General features: G+C 29.8%; 1 protein-coding gene and 1 pseudogene across 1 annotated transcript in view; both read left to right on the top strand.

The window, feature by feature from the left end:
- Window positions 1-19,745, top strand: part of LOC111624507 (KICSTOR complex protein SZT2-like) — a 317,304-nt gene that overhangs the window by 201,481 nt on the left and 96,078 nt on the right. Inside the window, exons 26-29 of the mRNA XM_023367362.1 lie at window positions 3,539-3,719; window positions 5,406-5,523; window positions 8,693-8,962; window positions 11,301-11,570. Coding sequence (XP_023223130.1) covers window positions 3,539-3,719; window positions 5,406-5,523; window positions 8,693-8,962; window positions 11,301-11,570 — 839 coding nt within the window. The remainder of the gene's footprint in view (window positions 1-3,538; window positions 3,720-5,405; window positions 5,524-8,692; window positions 8,963-11,300; window positions 11,571-19,745) is intronic.
- LOC111624522 lies at window positions 12,951-14,286 on the top strand (annotated as a pseudogene).

Genomic DNA, 19,745 nt, shown 5'->3' with positions numbered 1-19,745 from the left:
AACCGTCGACCCCCAACCACTTTCCAAAACCTCACATTGACCATCACCATAAAGTTCTATTACAAGTGTAAGTGTATGAGGAAAAAAAACATTGTGATCTCTGTACAAGCAAAAAAAAGAAAAAAAGGGTTCTGACCCCTTAGCCGCATTGACCCCCAAATCGACCCCCTAGCCGCATTGACCCTCCAATGATGTTGCATCGACCCCCTAGCTGCATCGACCCCAGGGGGTCGACATCAACCACTTTGGTGACCCCTGATATATAACAATATGTATTATTAACTATAAGTTTGGATATGGTTTTAATAAAGGAATAATATAAGTTTGAGTTTCAGTTATTTGTAATAAACACATTTAACTGTCACTCCTTTTGAAATATTTTTCATTATCTTACGGGGCCACTCTTTCAATAATATATCTCTTCAGGTTCTCTCTGGGGTTCTTCCACTCCACATTAGAGCGAAAGAAGAAATGTGGAAGTGACATCTTCTTAACGGGGGTATCATTAATAATCCTGAAAGTGAAGTGTACAAATATATACAGATTGGTCTCTTCCCTAACTTAAATGAAAATCCCTTATGTTGGCTCATACCAAACTTGAATGGGAAAATCAAGATTCCTGCTTCCCACCCCAGCTTAGCAGGAGACAGCTCCCTCCTTGATTTCTATGGTAACCCTACTCCAAACTTACAAATCTTCACAGACAGCTCGAAAAGTCAAAGCAAAGTGGGTTCTGCCTTTGTAGTTAAAGACAATAAAAATAATACTTCCTATTAGGCAAGCTTCAAGCTTGCTGAAATCTGCACCATAACTCAAGCAGAACAGTTTGCAATTTATCAGGCCCTGAAGTACATTAACAGATCTAGGGTCAAGAACTTAAGGATTAGGATTTGCTCGGAAAGCCAAGTGGCATCAATAAGCTAACGAACGATAGTGATACCTTTTCCAACTTAATCCATAAGGAAATAATTCAATCTCAAAACAGTCTGGCCTTTTCTTGGGTAAAGTGTCACTCTGGTGTGGAAGGCAACACAACTGCAGATTCTCTGGCTAAACAAGCCTCTGGCACCTTCTGCTACACCAAGNACCTAAACGTTTAGTATTTTAATATTAATTTAATACAAATGTATACATACCCAATAATATTAAACAGAAAAAATAAATACATTCAATAAAAATCTTTGTTTTAATGAATGTACAATGTCGCGGCTCGGTAAATAAGTCAACACTGTAACGAAAATCAGTCTGGCATAGGGAAAATCAGGGAATTACACAGCAAAATCGCGAATTGTGCAGCGGCGTTATTGTGAATCAGCGTAAACCGAGGGCTACCTGTATATCTGTTCATCTGTTTTATGTTTGTTAACACTTCATAAAGATATATTGTATTTCATATAAAAAATAATATTTATAAAATATTATTTTTTCATATAAAAAATAATATTTATAAAATATTATTTTTTATATGAAATACAATATATCTTTATGAAGTGTTAACAAACATAAAACAGATGAACAGATATACAGGTAGCCCTCGGTTTACGCTGATTCACAATAACGCCGCTGCACAATTCGCGATTTTGCTGTGTAATTCCCTGATTTTCCCTATGCCAGACTGATTTTCGTTACAGTGTTGACTTATTTACCGAGCCGCGACATTGTACATTCATTAAAACAAAGATTTTTATTGAATGTATTTATTTTTTCTGTTTAATATTATTGGGTATGTATACATTTGTATTAAATTAATATTAAAATACTAAATGTTTAGGTACCCACAAGTCAAGTTATCAAACTTAATAGTCCAATAAATGGCGTTCGAATCCATAGCGCCATTGAATTTATCCCGTATCAGTTCATTTAGGAAAACACCTTACGACACAGTAGCACTTCCGACGATCAAAAACTATTGTTAGTGAGACAAATCTACTTCTCGTTGGCCAGTCGATATCTATCTCTCCTTAATTTTCCTGCTCAAACTGACCTTACATATGTGCTACGGCGACTGGTGGTCGACCAATTAGTGTTTCCGCTCGTCTGTAGCTCTACGTCGGGTTAACGTATTCTTTCAACTAGGAAAAGTTTGGCGGTTGAACTTTGTAAGTTAGACAATGATTGGGAGCGAAGTGCGAATGTAAAAAGGAGCATCATCGCATCCATTCGACCATATTCCGAAATTCTCAATGAAAGAAAACAAAAATGTAAACAATTAAAGATGGATACTTTTTCCGAAAAATGTAAGAGATCGGAAACTAAAATTTTTAATAAAAACATTTAACTTTATTTTATGATAAAATACATTTTAAAAATTAAATTTATTTGTACTTTGTATTATATTGTATTAATAAACAAAATTATTTGCGTATTTTTCACTTATGTGGAACCTAACCCTATACCTCAGTGTAAATATGGGTTCGTTTTATGCCGATTCCATTTTCCGCCGGCTTTTGTAGGAACGGAACTGCGGCGTAAACCGAGGGCTAACTGTAATCATATCATTATGAGAGCTATTTATTTATGTGATATTATAGTTACTAGATTCATTCAAATTTATATAGAAAGAAAAAAATTTTTCAGTTATACACAAGATTTCTATACTGTTCTTTTCTTCTAGAACAGTTTAATGAAAATGTAACAAGGAGAAGGCCAGATGTTCAAGTCTCTGATTTGAGCATGTAGCCTTAAACACAAACAGCCCCTTGTCCAAATGATAGGGCTCGCTTCTCAAGCATTTCCGAAAAACAGGCCTCTGAAAATTTAGTGTTTAGCTTATAAGTTTTTGGAAGTTTGTAATGGCATTAGCTGAATGAATAAGTTGCTGTATATCAGATCTAAATGATGTAAGTTCAAACCTTTGCAATTTTAGTTTTTTTTTTTTTAGCTTTAAACATGAGGAATAATAATAATGCTAACGATATGGTAAAATAATAAAAACAATTTTGTTACACATTAAAAAAAAACTAAAATTGCAAAGGTTCAAACCTACATTGTGTAGATCCAGTACCTAGCATCTTATCCACTTGGCTATCACTGTTACAAGAAGTAAAATTTCAAAGACTTATAAGCTAAACACTCAATTTTCAAAGATCTGTTTTACAAAAATGCTTGAGAAGTAGGTCCTGTTATTTGGACAAAGGACTGTTTGTGTTTAGGGCTACATGCTCACCAAGTTTCATTCAAATTGGAGATCTGAATGTCTGCCCGTCTTGTCCCCTGAATAATCCCCCAAATAAGATTGATTCTGTAGTTTTTACTAAAAGGAATATGCAACATTATTACCAGTACAAAGAATATTGTTTGTATGTACAAATATCCATGCATGTATTAAGAAAAGCTGTATATATGTATGTACAGTATATGCGAAGAGCTTGATTTTTTATTGTAAATTAAGGAATAAAATATGTTTTTATTAATGATTGTTTATTGCTGTGAAAACTTTTTAAAAAAACTTTTTATTTTTGTTTCATTTCTGTTATAACTTAGTGCAAAGTAATAAGAATAATTTTAAAATAATAATTTTATTATTATTTTTTTTAAGTAATGAAAAGCTTTTTCCATTGGAAGTACTCCAACGTCACCAACCATGTGAACCATTGCAGCAACTTCATTCAGATATTAAAAATAAATTCTTGCAGATACTTCAACATTCTTTCAAACCAATTCCATCTTTACCGGATTTTTATTATTTTTGTCCTCCATGTTTTCTAGATAATGAAGTGGTATGTTAATTTTTTACTTATTACAATAAATGGAATTAAAAATAATATAATAAATAATATGTAAATATTCAAGTTATAATTTAAGTTATAATGAATAATATTTTGAATCATAATAAAATAGGCAAAGTTGTAATTAACAGATAACTACATTTACTCTTCTTATAGATAAGTTAGGTATAGAAACAGAGTTGTAACTAACTAATTTTGTTTTTGAATTTAAAATATAAAATTTCATCTTCCAATATTTTGAAAATAATTATATATTAAAAGGAAAATTAAATAAATAACAAGGAATAAGTACTTGAGATTCCATTCATTTACATGAAAATTCTGTTTTTTAATTGTCATAATGATTCAGAGATTCGTACGGTACAGTCGACCCCACTATAACGCAGTAGATATGTTCCACTTTATAAGAATTTCACGTTGTAGGAATCCTTAAATACATGAGCCAATCACAATCCAGCATGTGTGCAGTTTATGGACTATGGCTGTTTGAAAGGTTTTCTTCCATAAAATTAATCAATTCTAGACTAATTTGACTTAACATTTCCAAAGCACATATAATTTTTTGGGAATAATCTGTATAAACTATGTTATAAACAAAAAATTATATTATATGTAAAAACCCATTATAATTTTGAAACTCTGAATAAGGTTATTATTATCTTGCCTCGTAGTTCTTGGCATTATTTATCAATCAATCTCAAAAATATTCATTTAAGATAAATCCAATAACTATTTCGAATATTTTGTTCGATTACCTGCAGAAATTAATGCATAACGATTCAAAAACCTACCATAAGTACACATACTGCCATCTAGCATGATGACGTTACTTTTTTAATTTCTCGAAGATTTTGCTAATTAACTAATTATAATTTAATGTCAGTTCTTCAAATATAATAGTAAACTTCAATAATAAACTTTTCTTATAGACAGAAAGTATTAATTCGTGTGTCGCCATCTAGTGAAGAGAGAGAGAAATATAGACAAAAATCCATTGCAGTTTTATTTAATTAATAAAACATCTGTAGGTTTGATTAGTGGTAAACATTCCAGGGATCATAAAGATGCTACAGTTAAAATTTGGTAACGATTAGTTCAGTAGTTTTCACGGTTAGTGGTCACAAACGAAAAATACATTGTCTCTTTATTTAGTAGTATAGATACTGTATTTATTAAGGTTTATACCTAAAAATAGCATGTTAGAATTTGTTCATTTTAATAATTTATCAAGAACAAAATGACAGCTTATAAAGTAATTTTTTAACGAATATTTTTCTTTTCTTAAAACAAATGTTAGTTTATTTATAATTAATTTAACTATTTTCTAGGCAATGAATTTTAATATTTATGTCATGAAATAAGTTTTATTATTTGAATTTTTTTATTTAAGATACTTATCCTAATTGTGATTTTTTCAAGACAGTTTTTATATATTGTTTGAAATATTTGTAATGAAGAGAGTGAAAGCATTTGTATAATTATAATAAATTTTGCAAATTAAATATATTTTGACTATACAAACACTTTCACTTTTTTATTATTATTAATTATAATCATACAAAGTTTTATATAAAATTTATTTTTTATTTATTTACATTTTAAGATATATTTTGTGTTTCATAATGATTACATTGAGATTTATTAATAATATTAAATTATAATAAATTTTGTTTTTAGTTTCCAGTTGTGAATGAAAATCAAGAAAAAATTTTGGAAGATAGAGAAAGTACTGTTGCTCATACTGATATAAATGAAGTTTCATCTGAAGTAGGATTAATATCAGAAGATATAGAAGGTTAATATTAAAATACTTTTTAATTTGCAATTTATATTCTGTTTATTTATGTTGTTATTTCTAATAATTTTAAGTAAACAAAACAAAAAAAAGTGGCTTAAACACAACATTTACATTTTCTTACTACCAAATTCCAACAAAAGAAAAATTGTGTTATAATAGGTGTGACTTATTGTAATTGTGGATATTTTTATCAGTTGTCTAATATTAGAATGATCATGTCTCAAAACATATAAGTTAAATAACATTACAAAACTTTTGCTTGTTTTAATTGAAAATTTATCAATACTTATAATAATGATCAGAATTAAATTCAAATTAAATCATTCAATTATATAAGATGTTTACTCTTAATACATTAAAACATTCATTTTAATTTTTCAATCAGTACTGTATAAATTGCAGTAGTTTAAATTTAGATTCTGGTACTTGTTACTTCATTTATAGGATAATTGTTTGCTGTTGTCAAAGATTGTGATTTTCATTACTGTTTAATTAAAGTACAATAAAGGACAATTGAAAAACATAGGTGAAAAACTGAAATTGTATGATACATTATGTGACAGATTATTTCTCCTTATGTGCCACTTTGGGTAAGTATACCATAGGTTTGCTACCCCTGATCTAGGATCTGATAAGACTCGATCTTTTTGACTGAAATTAACCGTCTTTTGATTATTTATCATCACCACTTTATTAAAACCAAAACTAAGTTTTGGTTTTAATAAAGTTTAAAAATGTAAGCAATGAAATACCTTTAATTTAGTCTATTAATCTGTAAAATTGAATATAAATTATTTTATATAAACTGTTATTAACATCAAAAATCACAATTTTTTCTCTATAATATGCTTTTTTTCTTGAACAAGCTAATTCATAATCAAAATTAATTTTGATTAATTTAAATTTAAATATTGTGTACATTAATTTTGATTATGAATTAGCTTGTTCAAGAGAAAAAGCATATTATAAAGAAAAAATTGTGATTTTTGATGTTAATAACAGTTTATATAAAATAATTTATATTCAATTTTACAGATTAATAGACTAAATTAAAGGTATTTCATTGCTTACATTTTTAAACTTTATTAAAACCAAAACTTAGTTTTGGTTTTAATAAAGTGGTGATGATAAATAATCAAAAGACGGTTAATTTCAGTCAAAAAGATCGAGTCTTATCAGATCCTAGATCAGGGGTAGCAAACCTATGGTATACTTACCCAAAGTGGCACATAAGGAGAAATAATCTGTCACATAATGTATCATACAATTTCAGTTTTTCACCTATGTTTTTCAATTGTCCTTTATTGTACTTTAATTAAACAGTAATGAAAATCACAATCTTTGACAACAGCAAACAATTATCCTATAAATGAAGTAACAAGTACCAGAATCTAAATTTAAACTACTGCAATTTATACAGTACTGATTGAAAAATTAAAATGAATGTTTTAATGTATTAAGAGTAAACATCTTATATAATTGAATGATTTAATTTGAATTTAATTCTGATCATTATTATAAGTATTGATAAATTTTCAATTAAAACAAGCAAAAGTTTTGTAATGTTATTTAACTTATATGTTTTGAGACATGATCATTCTAATATTAGACAACTGATAAAAATATCCACAATTACAATAAGTCACACCTATTATAACACAATTTTTCTTTTGTTGGAATTTGGTAGTAAGAAAATGTAAATGTTGTGTTTAAGCCACTTTTTTTTGTTTTGTTTACTTAAAATTATTAGAAATAACAACATAAATAAACAGAATATAAATTGCAAATTAAAAAGTATTTTAATATTAACCTTCTATATCTTCTGATATTAATCCTACTTCAGATGAAACTTCATTTATATCAGTATGAGCAACAGTACTTTCTCTATCTTCCAAAATTTTTTCTTGATTTTCATTCACAACTGGAAACTAAAAACAAAATTTATTATAATTTAATATTATTAATAAATCTCAATGTAATCATTATGAAACACAAAATATATCTTAAAATGTAAATAAATAAAAAATAAATTTTATATAAAACTTTGTATGATTATAATTAATAATAATAAAAAAGTGAAAGTGTTTGTATAGTCAAAATATATTTAATTTGCAAAATTTATTATAATTATACAAATGCTTTCACTCTCTTCATTACAAATATTTCAAACAATATATAAAAACTGTCTTGAAAAAATCACAATTAGGATAAGTATCTTAAATAAAAAAATTCAAATAATAAAACTTATTTCATGACATAAATATTAAAATTCATTGCCTAGAAAATAGTTAAATTAATTATAAATAAACTAACATTTGTTTTAAGAAAAGAAAAATATTCGTTAAAAAATTACTTTATAAGCTGTCATTTTGTTCTTGATAAATTATTAAAATGAACAAATTCTAACATGCTATTTTTAGGTATAAACCTTAATAAATACAGTATCTATACTACTAAATAAAGAGACAATGTATTTTTCGTTTGTGACCACTAACCGTGAAAACTACTGAACTAATCGTTACCAAATTTTAACTGTAGCATCTTTATGATCCCTGGAATGTTTACCACTAATCAAACCTACAGATGTTTTATTAATTAAATAAAACTGCAATGGATTTTTGTCTATATTTCTCTCTCTCTTCACTAGATGGCGACANCCGCTCTGTAGCGTGGCGCAGGGCGGAGGAAAGTAGTTCGGCTGCTCATCCACTATTGGTCCAGATTCTATCAATCTTGTCGCGAAACGAGTCGGCGATGACGTTTTAGGAGCTCCTTTAAATGAATGTTGCTGCAATTTTTTCGCTACGTTATAGGAATTTCCGTTATAGGAACGCACGTTATAGGGGGGTCGACTGTATTTTAATAATTGCATACATTCAATGTTTTATTAAAAAACATGAATTTTTTTTATTTTCATAATTCAAATATTTATATATGATTTCAATATCCAACTTGTAGATTTATGTATTATAAGGTATTTCTGCAAAAATTATTGTCTTAATGATTTTCATGATGAACCAATGATAAAGGAATCTTTATCATTGGTTTATCATGATATATTTTTTTTATATATTTTCTTGAATACTTTGTATATTTTTTGATTATTAATTTATTTTTGTTGGTGTTAAACTCTCTACAATAATGATTACTATTTTTTTATTTGTAGAAACAGAAAGTATGCATGCAACAAAAATTGATATTGAGATTTATGAATGTGTGATGGATCATCAAGATATAGAAAGATTAAGTAATGTTTCTAATCATACTCAAGGAACTCAGAGTGCATTGTCTTCATTATTAGATGAAGAAGAACATTTTAATTCTACACAAGAAACTAGTAGTCAACTTCCTCCTCTCTTCATTCATATGACTTGTTCTGTTAGAAGGAGAAAAGATGTAGGAAGCTGTTCTGTTAGTAGTCTTCCAACCTGTTTAGGTATTGATAGTTTTTAAAAAATTTTCTTAAAATTTTTATTAATGCATATTATAAAGAAAAAATTGTGATTTTTGATGTTAATAACAGTTTATATAAAATAATTTATATTCAATTTTACAGATTAATAGACTAAATTAAAGGTATTTCATTACTTACATTTTTAAACATAAATAATTTTTTTACATTTGTATTTAATGAAATAAATACTGTTATTAGATTCTGTTAAGTCACTTTGGTAATTATTTGATAAAGGGTTAGAAAGATCCAAAAGCTTCAAATCAGCAAATCTAGCAGTAATAAACTGAACCAGTAACAGATAGTAGGATCTCTAGTAATGTCTAGTAGATTTTCCAAATTTATTCCAATAACATCTGATTTATTTTATTCATCTTGTGTCTCTTCCTTTTCTTATTTCCTTGAATTTTGTTAAGTATAATTAGTTTTTTTTTAATCTCATGAAATGCATACTTTAGTCCCTGAAATATGAGTTATTGTTTAAAGTACTGTGTATCTCGGCAGATAAGACGATAGTTGAATCATAAAAAAAAAATGGTCCCCAAAATCCGGGGTCATCTTATAGGACAGATACAAAAAAATTTAGATTGAAATTTATATAAATTAAAACCATTAAAGTAAAACAGATAAACCGTAATTATTTACTATTAGAGAGTAAGGTATGTCCACAAAATAGAATAGCCTATATGACGTTTTTGTGAATAGTCAAGGTCATTACCCAAATACCTAAATCAGTGTGAATGTTTGCAACAATTGCAAGGCAGTGCTGCCAGATGCAAGAAAATAAAATTTGATGTTCTTTCAAAAAATTATGAATAGGACATAATTCCAACATACACTATACAGTGTTATTATTAGGATGATGATCGCTGATCTAAACTAAATTCCTAGGCCACTGATAGTTTAGGGGTTGTCTTATAGGACAGATATATGATAAGCATTATATAAAACTTCAACAAAAATTTATACCTTGTCTTATCTGCCGGGATATACGGTAATTACTTCTAGTAATCAATTGGGTTTTATTTGGTTCAGCACTGACAGGTTTGCACTTTTTATAATCTATAATACAGTAGACCCCCCTATAATGCTTAGATATGTTCCACGTTAATCGAATTTTACGTTATAGGAATGATTAAATACATGAGCCAATCGCAGCCCGATAGGTGGGAAGTTTACGGACTAAGGCTGTTTGAAAGGTTTTCTTCTATAAAATTAACCAATTCTAGACTATCCGACTCAACATTTCCAAAACACGTACAATTTTTTGGGAATAATCTGTATAAACTATGCTATAAACAAAAAATTATAGGATTACTTACCGAGTGTGTACCGTTCGACTATGCCGTTGCTCAAAGCTTGTTTTCGTCGCGGAACAGCACACGAAACGACGGCCGCGATTTCTGATAATGAATTTTTCGCAGAAAAATAACTTGACCTTTGAAGACATCATTAATATAAATAATTTTTATGGCCGTTGAATAAAAAATGTTTCTTTCACAAGAAATGTATAAAATTAGTGCTGTATTAGACTTACGGTACCTAATTTACATACTGTACAGACGATAATAAACTCAACTTATTGCCTAAAATCTCCGTAGCGTGGTGCCATGCTAGACGGCGGAAATTATATATTTAATTATAATAAAGTTACAATAAGTTAATATATAATTATATATACAGTACCTAATTTATATATAATTAATATATAATTATATGTACAGTACCTAATTTATATATAATTAATATATAATTATATGTACAGTACCTAATTTATATATAATACTGTACAGACGATAGCAAACTCAATTTAATTGCTCTGTAGCGTGGCGCAGGGCGGAGGAAAGTAGTTCGGCTGCTCATCCACTATTGGTCCAGATTCTATCAATCTTGTCGCGAAACGAGTCGGCGATGACGTTTTAGGAGCTCCTTTAAATGAATGTTGCTGCAATTTTTTCGCTACGTTATAGGAATTTCCGTTATAGGAACGCACGTTATAGGGGGGTCGACTGTATTTTAATAATTGCATACATTCAATGTTTTATTAAAAAACATGAATTTTTTTTATTTTCATAATTCAAATATTTATATATGATTTCAATATCCAACTTGTAGATTTATGTATTATAAGGTATTTCTGCAAAAATTATTGTCTTAATGATTTTCATGATGAACCAATGATAAAGGAATCTTTATCATTGGTTTATCATGATATATTTTTTTTATATATTTTCTTGAATACTTTGTATATTTTTTGATTATTAATTTATTTTTGTTGGTGTTAAACTCTCTACAATAATGATTACTATTTTTTTATTTGTAGAAACAGAAAGTATGCATGCAACAAAAATTGATATTGAGATTTATGAATGTGTGATGGATCATCAAGATATAGAAAGATTAAGTAATGTTTCTAATCATACTCAAGGAACTCAGAGTGCATTGTCTTCATTATTAGATGAAGAAGAACATTTTAATTCTACACAAGAAACTAGTAGTCAACTTCCTCCTCTCTTCATTCATATGACTTGTTCTGTTAGAAGGAGAAAAGATGTAGGAAGCTGTTCTGTTAGTAGTCTTCCAACCTGTTTAGGTATTGATAGTTTTTAAAAAATTTTCTTAAAATTTTTATTAATTTATTTATTTTAAAATAGTTACATACCATGTACATTTATACATAATTTAGATTTTTATTTAGAAAAAACTAAAATAATTAAAAATATTTAAGAAAATTTGTTTCTCCAAATTCCTCAAAACAGATAGAGCTATTTGCTTTCTTGGAGATTAATTTTAAAAATTCTAAAATGCAACTGGTAGGCTGTAAGTGAATATTTTTTTTAGAACACAATGAGTGGTATTACTAAAATATCAAACTACTGAACAGACTTTATTCATCACTTTCATTAGTTAATATATTGTCAGTATATTTCAGGTACAATAGCTCTCTTTAGTTGACTCTTTGAAGTAGCACTCAGAACTTGGATCTGTAACCTATCATGATAGATTTTACATTGAGTAGTACATAAAGGTTTGACAGTTTTAAAAATCTGACAATATTCATTTTCTCTGCATGTTGCACTTTATAAAGATATAAGAAATCGTAAAAACATTATAATAATGTTCTGCATAAAACAAACGAAAAAAAACTTACTTTGAAATGCTACTTGAGTTTGTAGAAAACAAATATTATTCAGAAAAAGTTTTTTGTTATTTGTACACAAAATTTAGTAATTGACATTCATATGTTAATTCATAAATTATTGGTACATTTCATGACAAGTAACTGTCATGAAATGTACCAATAATTGTCATTTGTATGAAACCATTTTTTTATTTCAAATACAGTGGGTGATCAGTTAATGAACAGATCGGCTAATGAACAAATCAGATAACGAACACTTTTGCGAAAGATTTTTATGATCGGACAATGAACACTTCACTGCACAAACATAAAAAGAAGCGACAGAAAATAATGAATGCCGATTGATTTTCCCTTGTCTTCAGGTAACAATTCGAAATTTTTCGGAGTGCGGGCGATGTTAACATCGACGCTCAGCCTGATGCCGATTGGATAGTGTTTTCCCGAACTTTGAAACTCTCCATTGTAATTCCAGCTTTTTGTTTACTTTTCTAACAAATAATTTTTTTATAGTCTTCATGAGACTGTCGGGCACTCCATAAGTTTTGCGTCGGTTTTTATTTTCTAAAGGTGAGAGCTTAACTGTCCTATCGGGTATTCGTTAATGTTTTAATACCAAAATTTTGAATTTCATTCGGGCCTCACATTTACATAATTCTTTCATGCTCTAGTTGATTTCTGTTCTCTGAATTTTTGTGAGTGCTTTTTTGAACTTTTTATTTCAAACAGAAATTGATAATATTATGGAGCGTAAAAAGAGTGGAGTGTCAAGAACTGTGCTCACCATAGAAACCAAGCAAGAGATAATAGCCAAAGTAGAGAGTGGGCAGAAGATGTTTGATGTTGCTAGGCAGTATGGCTTGAACAGGTCTACAGTAGGCACAATCTTAGCCAAGAAAGATATAATCAAGAAGACTCAGAGCTAAAGGAGTAACGAAAATCACATCTGAGAAACAAAAATGTTCCATCCATGAAAAAGTGGAGAGATTGCTTTTAATTTGGATAAAAGAAAGGGAAATGAAAAGAGATGTAACTAGTATGACTATCATTCAAGAGAAAGCTAGAGAAATTTTTGAAGAACTGAAGAAACAAACTCCACATTCATTACATGAGGAGATAGAATTCAAAGCTACTACTGGATGGTTTTCAAAGTTTAGAAGGAGAACTGGCATTAAACATGTGGCAATTCATGGTGAGTCTGCTAGTGCAGATAAAGAAGAAGCTGAGAAGTTCTGTCCCAAATTTGAAGAACTCATTAAAAAGAAGGATATTGTCCACAACAAATTTTCAGTTGTGATGAAACTGGTTTATTTTGGAAGCGCATGCTGAACTGTACCTACATTACGAAGGAAGAGAAAAATATTTCTGGGCATAAACCCATGAAAGACCAATTGACGTTACTTTTGGGAGCTAATGCTAGCGGTGATATGAAGCTTATCCTGCTTCTTGTCTATCACTCTGAGAACCCTAGAGCATTCAAAAAAATTCCATAATTAAAGAAAAACTGCCAGTGATGTGGAGATCGAATAAAAGGGCATGGGTCACGCAGGCTCTTTTCAAAGAATGGCTGTTTGAAGTTTGTGCTCTGAGCATCAAGGATTACCTTCAGACCAATGAATTGCCATTAAAAGCACTGTTGCTATTGGACAATGCACCAGGACACCCAAAAGACCTTGAAGATAATTTGCTGGAAGACTTTCCCTGGCTGACAGTTCAGTTTCTACTTCCAAATACCACTTCATTGATTCAACCAATGGATCAAGAGGTTATTGCAGGTTTCAAGAAATTGTACATTTGAGCACTGTTTTGTCAGTGTTTTGAAGCATGCCAGTTCTCCTCAACAATGACATTAAAAACGTTTTGGAAAGAAAAATTTGATATTCTTGAAGCTATACGGCTCATTCAAAAGGAATGGTCAGAAGTCACTCAATGACAGTTGAATTCTGCTTGGCGAAAGCTGTGTCCCTTCTGCATTCAGAGAGAGAGAGATGATGTTCCTGAAATTATGGATGAAACTGTGAAAACTGCTAGAGATCTGGAATGGGAAGTAAATAAAGATGACATTGAAGAGCTCATAATGGAATCTGAAACTGATCTGACGACAGAAAAACTCCAAGAACGCTTAAATGAAGAACACCAAGAAACTCAGCGAGATATGTTTTCTTCTGAAAAAGAGGAAGATGAAAAAGGATCAATGCCAACATCTGCTATTAAAGATCTTTTGAAGAAGTGGGAGGATGTCAGAACAATGGTCTTAGAATGGCATCCAAACCAGTTTGAGGTTAATAGGCTTGGGGATCTCTACGACAACAATGCTATTAATTACTTTTGAAAAATCCTGAAGAAAAGAGAAAAGCAATCGACATTGGACAGATTCTTTAACCCTTACAAACAGAAAAAACATGACTAATAAAAATGCAAGACTGTATATATATGTATTTTTATTATTACATATAAATAAACGTAGTAAAAATATATATATATTTTTATTTTCTCCGGAATGAATTAATCAAATTCCCATAAAAAACCTATGGTAAATCGATAATCAGTTAACAAACAATTTGGATAACGAACAAAGTCTTGGAATGGATTATGTTCGTTAACCGATTACCCACTGTACTATTATAACATTAAAAAGAAAAAATTTGATCCTAAATGCAAGTTAATAAAAAAAATCTCAAAATAATGTATAAATATTTGATTCTTTTGTGTTTTCTTTAATCTGGTAATTTAATGGAAATGATTGTTTTTGTTTACATGTGGATTAAAATTGTTATTCTCATTCTATATGAATTTTTAAAAATAATTAATAGGTACAAAAATAATTGTTTACATAGATTGGTACTATTAAACTTATTGATTCTTGCAGTAAGTATGCACATTTCAGAAAAATGAGTTGCAAGTAGGAATAAAAATTGGAACAATAACTTTGTTATATTTTTTTTTGGCACTGTATTGCATTGAATTTTAACAAGTTCTATTTGAAGGTTACTTTTAACTTTCTCAACATCAAATGAAAATAGAGTGCCGGACAGTAAAAAATTATTTTTTGCACATTTTGAATGTTTTGCACTGCATTTTGCCTGTGAGAAAGGAAATACATCAGTCACACACATTACTAAATACAAAACCAGGTTCTATGAGAGGTGGTGAGCTGGGACACAGCCCTAGGATCCTTGAGCTTTCCTCTGATTTGACCTCTAAAGGAGGCCTATCAGAGAGATAATATTTTAAAAATTCTTTATTTTTTTCAAATACAGTAATACCTCGATTTACGCTACCCCAACTTATGCAAACCCGGAGTTACACGATTTTCAAATCTCGGTGATTCATCTTTTGTTTGAGTGCCATGCAACTCTTGATTACTCACTCTCCCCACACTATTGTTCAGCTTACATGTTTGGATGTGTCATGCGGAATTGACACATAGCTACAATTTATTTTGTGTTATTTATTTCTGTTTGTTATATCTACAGAGACTTGAGAGACTATGTGGTGATTTCTTGTAATCATGAATGAATCAAAAGACAAGATAAGATTAATGAGAACATTTATTAGCTTATATACATCCGACTTGGATTTTACACAAATTGCAAAATTATACCCTGACTTACGTGAATTCGACTTATGCGGTTATTGCTCGGTTCCACCTATCGCATAAGTTTGGGGTATTACTGTAATGAAATAACTTTGGCTACAGGCTAAGATTTATACTATATTATTTTTCTGCTTCAATATCATTATGTTGTTTGTTACTTATATAAGCAGATTTTCCAAAAAGGGGTCCAGACTGGTCTTTGCACTGATAGCTCTTCAACCTCTCAGAGGCTGTGTGCAAAACATATGTGCTAGCTTTAACAAAGCAATGCTTGTTCAGTTCAATACAATATAGACTATGCATAGTTTACTGAATTATACTGTGTAGAAGTTTGAGGTCCTCCTAAATATTCTAACTTGTGAAATAATAGCATACTAGATTATTCCAGGATATTATTGGATAATTCCAGGTTATTGGCTACTTTTCAGAGGATGCCAGATTTCTGGACATTCTAGATTAGTGGATGTTGGATTAATAAATTACACTGTTGTACATTTGAAGTTATATGTACAGGTAGCCCTTGGTTTACGCCACAGTTCCGTTCCTATAAAAGCCGGCGCAAATCGAATCGGCTGTATTTACTGTGAGGTATAGGGTTAGGTTCTACATAAGTGAAAAATAAGCTAATAATTTTGTTTATTAATACAATATAATACAAAATACATATAAATTTTTAATTTTTAAAATGTATTTTATCATAAAATAAAGTAAAATGTTTTTATTTAAAAATTTTAGTTTCGAATTTTTTATATTTTTCGGAAAAAAGTATTCATCTTTAATTGTTTACATTTTTGATTTCTTTCATTAAGAATTTCAGAATATGGTCGAATATGATGATCCTTTTTACATTTGCACTTCGCTCCCAACATTGTCTAACTCACAAACTTCATCCGTCAAACTTTCCTTAGTTGAAAGGATACATTAACCCGATGTAGAGCTACAGACGAGCCAAGACACTAATTGGTCGACCACCGGTTGCCATAGCGCATATATAAGGTCAGTTTGAGCGGGAAAATTCAAGGTGGCTAAGGGGAGATAAATATCGTCTGGCCAACGAGAAGTAGATTTGTCTCACTAACAATAATTTGTGATCGCTGGAAGTGTTATTGCGTCGTAAGGCGTTTTTCTGAATGAACTGATATGGGATACATTCATTGGCGCTATGGATTTGGATGCCATTTATTGGACTATTAAGTTTAATATCTTGACTCGTGGGTACCTAAACGTTTAGTATTTTAATATTAATTTAATGCAAATGTATACATACCCAATAATATTAAACAGAAAAAATAAATATGTTTAATAAAAATCTTTGTTTTAACGAATGTACAATGTCGCAGCTAGGTAAATAAGTCAACACTGAAATGAAAATCAGTCTAGCATAGGGAAAATCAGGGAATTACACCTTGATACGGCGAATTGCGCAGCGACGTTATTGTGAATCGGCATAAATTGAACCGGCATAAACCGAGGGCTACCTGTATTAATGTGTGACTGTAGGATTTGTGTCTCTTTGACACCACGTCAGGATGTGACACCACCGAGTCTCTCGGGACTCAGAAAACACAACTTACATCACGCGAGTGGTTGCGGGTGAGCGCGAGTGGTTGCGGGTGAGCGGTTGGATTCGGAGTAGAGGTGAGGAGAGGAACGAGGAAGTGATTCACTTGGATTCCATATTAATAAACAATAACAAATTAATTTTAACAGGCAGGAATACACGATATACGATCTTTTCCATATTTTCTTAAATTTAATGGTTGCGAGAGAGAGAGTTTACAGGATATTCGCATGTGGATAAATATCTTATATAGAAGTTGAGGATTGATGACTGGATAATTCACAGTCCGGATTCTTGGGGTGTTTGATGGAATGTTCTTGATATTCAGAGTGTTCAGGTAACAGGAGCAACTTTGGAGGGTATCTGACTTTAGGTGTGTAAGATATCCTTATGATAAGGTTGGCGGATGTACAGTATTTTGCATGGTATGAATTCTTGAAGAGACAAACTTTGGAGGATGACTTTGTGGACAGACTTTGGCGGACGACTTTTCAGATGGACTTTGGAGGACAACTTTTCGGACGGACTTTGGAGGACGACTTTGTGGACAGACTTTGGAGGACGACTGACCTGGTTTCTTTTTCATCGCCCTCCCTTGCTATTCCTCTTGGGTTTTTTCCATGAGTTTGGGAGTTTGTTGTTAAGGGTCTGGCATCCAATACTGGAAATTTATCGAAAGTTCCAGGTGACACATCAATGACCAGATGGATCATCCTCAACAAGGAAGCAAGTCCGTGGAAAACAATTTTTATGGATTTTAGCCTGATTTTTGATAAAATGATCGAAGTTAAATGATTGAATTCCAAAATAATTAAAATTTAAAATAACACTTTATTGAGGGTCTGTTTGTCCCTAACAAATGTTTTCTATTATACAATAATATAACATGTAAGAGAATATAACAAAATATATATTTTGATATTTATTAAAATATGATATATGAAAGTATATATAATGTAAGTATACATAATGTAAGAGAATATAGTGTATCATCTGAAGCACTGAATAATATCTTGATTTCCATTGCATAGAATTTTTTTTATATAAAAATTACTAAGTCTTTTTTGTATTGAAGATCAGTTGAAATATCCTTTTGTAAAGTGTATAAAAAAATTATAAGACTTATACTTTAAGAAATTAATTTAAAAATATTTAAGGTAATTAATAGAAAACAAATGTTAAAAGTAAATAATGTTAAAAGTAAATAATGTTAACAGTCTTTATCTAATATCAAACATTTCAAAGATATTACTCTGAAAAATCAAAAAGAACTGTAGTCAAAAAAAGGAATGTGGCAATCTTAGAGAATAAATATGTAGGCATAGAAATGAAAAAGGTTTGAGTACTACTGATGCTCTGTGTATGAAGAACTAGGACTGACAAGGACTCAAACAGCAATACATAAAAATATTGGTGTCTGTTCTGAGGCTATTAGAGTTGTATGAATATTAAAACTTAAAAATTAGTGAAGAAATAAAAATAATAGGATTATTCAATTGATCTCTGATTAATAATATAATTAATGTAAAATATGAATGACATCTTATACTGATGCTTTATTTAACCTATGGTGCTGGCTAGCTAGAAGAAGAAAGTTGCTATCTTCTTCACTACTAAACTTTAGCTTCAGTTTTATTTTTATAATTTTATTTATTTTTTTTATTACCGTTAATATATTTTTATAGAGTTATATTTTATTTTTTATAATTTTCATTATCTTATTATTTTGCTGCCAATATTATATTTTTAGTTTTTTGTGATATAATTTGTTTTTTATTAATTAATATAAATTATCAATTAATAATAATTATTAGTAATAATAAATACTACACAAAAGTCTAGAAACATCAGGGTTTTACAACATCACATACATCATACTGTAGAAAGCAATCATAATAAATGTATGCCATGTAATCAGGAAATTCTTAAACAGATAAATAAACAAATATGTAAACATAATACTTAAATAGCTTGTTCTGCAGCTATGTCTTGACTCTGGTCCAGCATAGTGCTTGGCATTGGTATATATACCAAGTAGGGTACACTCTACCAACATCGCCGTGGTGGTGGTGGTGGTGGTAAAAAAATTAGCAATGAGTTGCATAACTTTTCCCACCTGTTATGAGATTTTATTTGAAAAATAACTTTTATATTATTAATTATAATAAATAAATAAATAAAAATATCTGTGGTGCCATCTATTTTGAGATTTTGTTATAAAAACTTTCTATATTTTTAATTATTATAAAATGACAAAATGCTTAATTTTGAGAACAGAGGTGAGTTCTACAAAAAAGCTGTAAATGCTAACAAGTAAAATCTTCATTAAATCTCCATTCAGGATATGACACATGACCAGTTTCTATCTGTCCATCCCCTCAACCTTTCACATCCAAAATTTAATAGCATCAATGCCCCTTATATACAAGCTACCAGGCTAAATTTTGTTTCTTAATCATTACCCCATCCT

This window comes from Centruroides sculpturatus, unplaced genomic scaffold (assembly GCF_000671375.1).
Source record: "Centruroides sculpturatus isolate CEXI.00-Female unplaced genomic scaffold, Cexi_2.0 scaffold256, whole genome shotgun sequence".
Taxonomy (NCBI): Eukaryota; Metazoa; Arthropoda; class Arachnida; order Scorpiones; family Buthidae; genus Centruroides; species Centruroides sculpturatus.
Note: the sequence above shows the minus strand (reverse complement) of the source record. Positions and strands in the feature narration are given on the sequence as shown.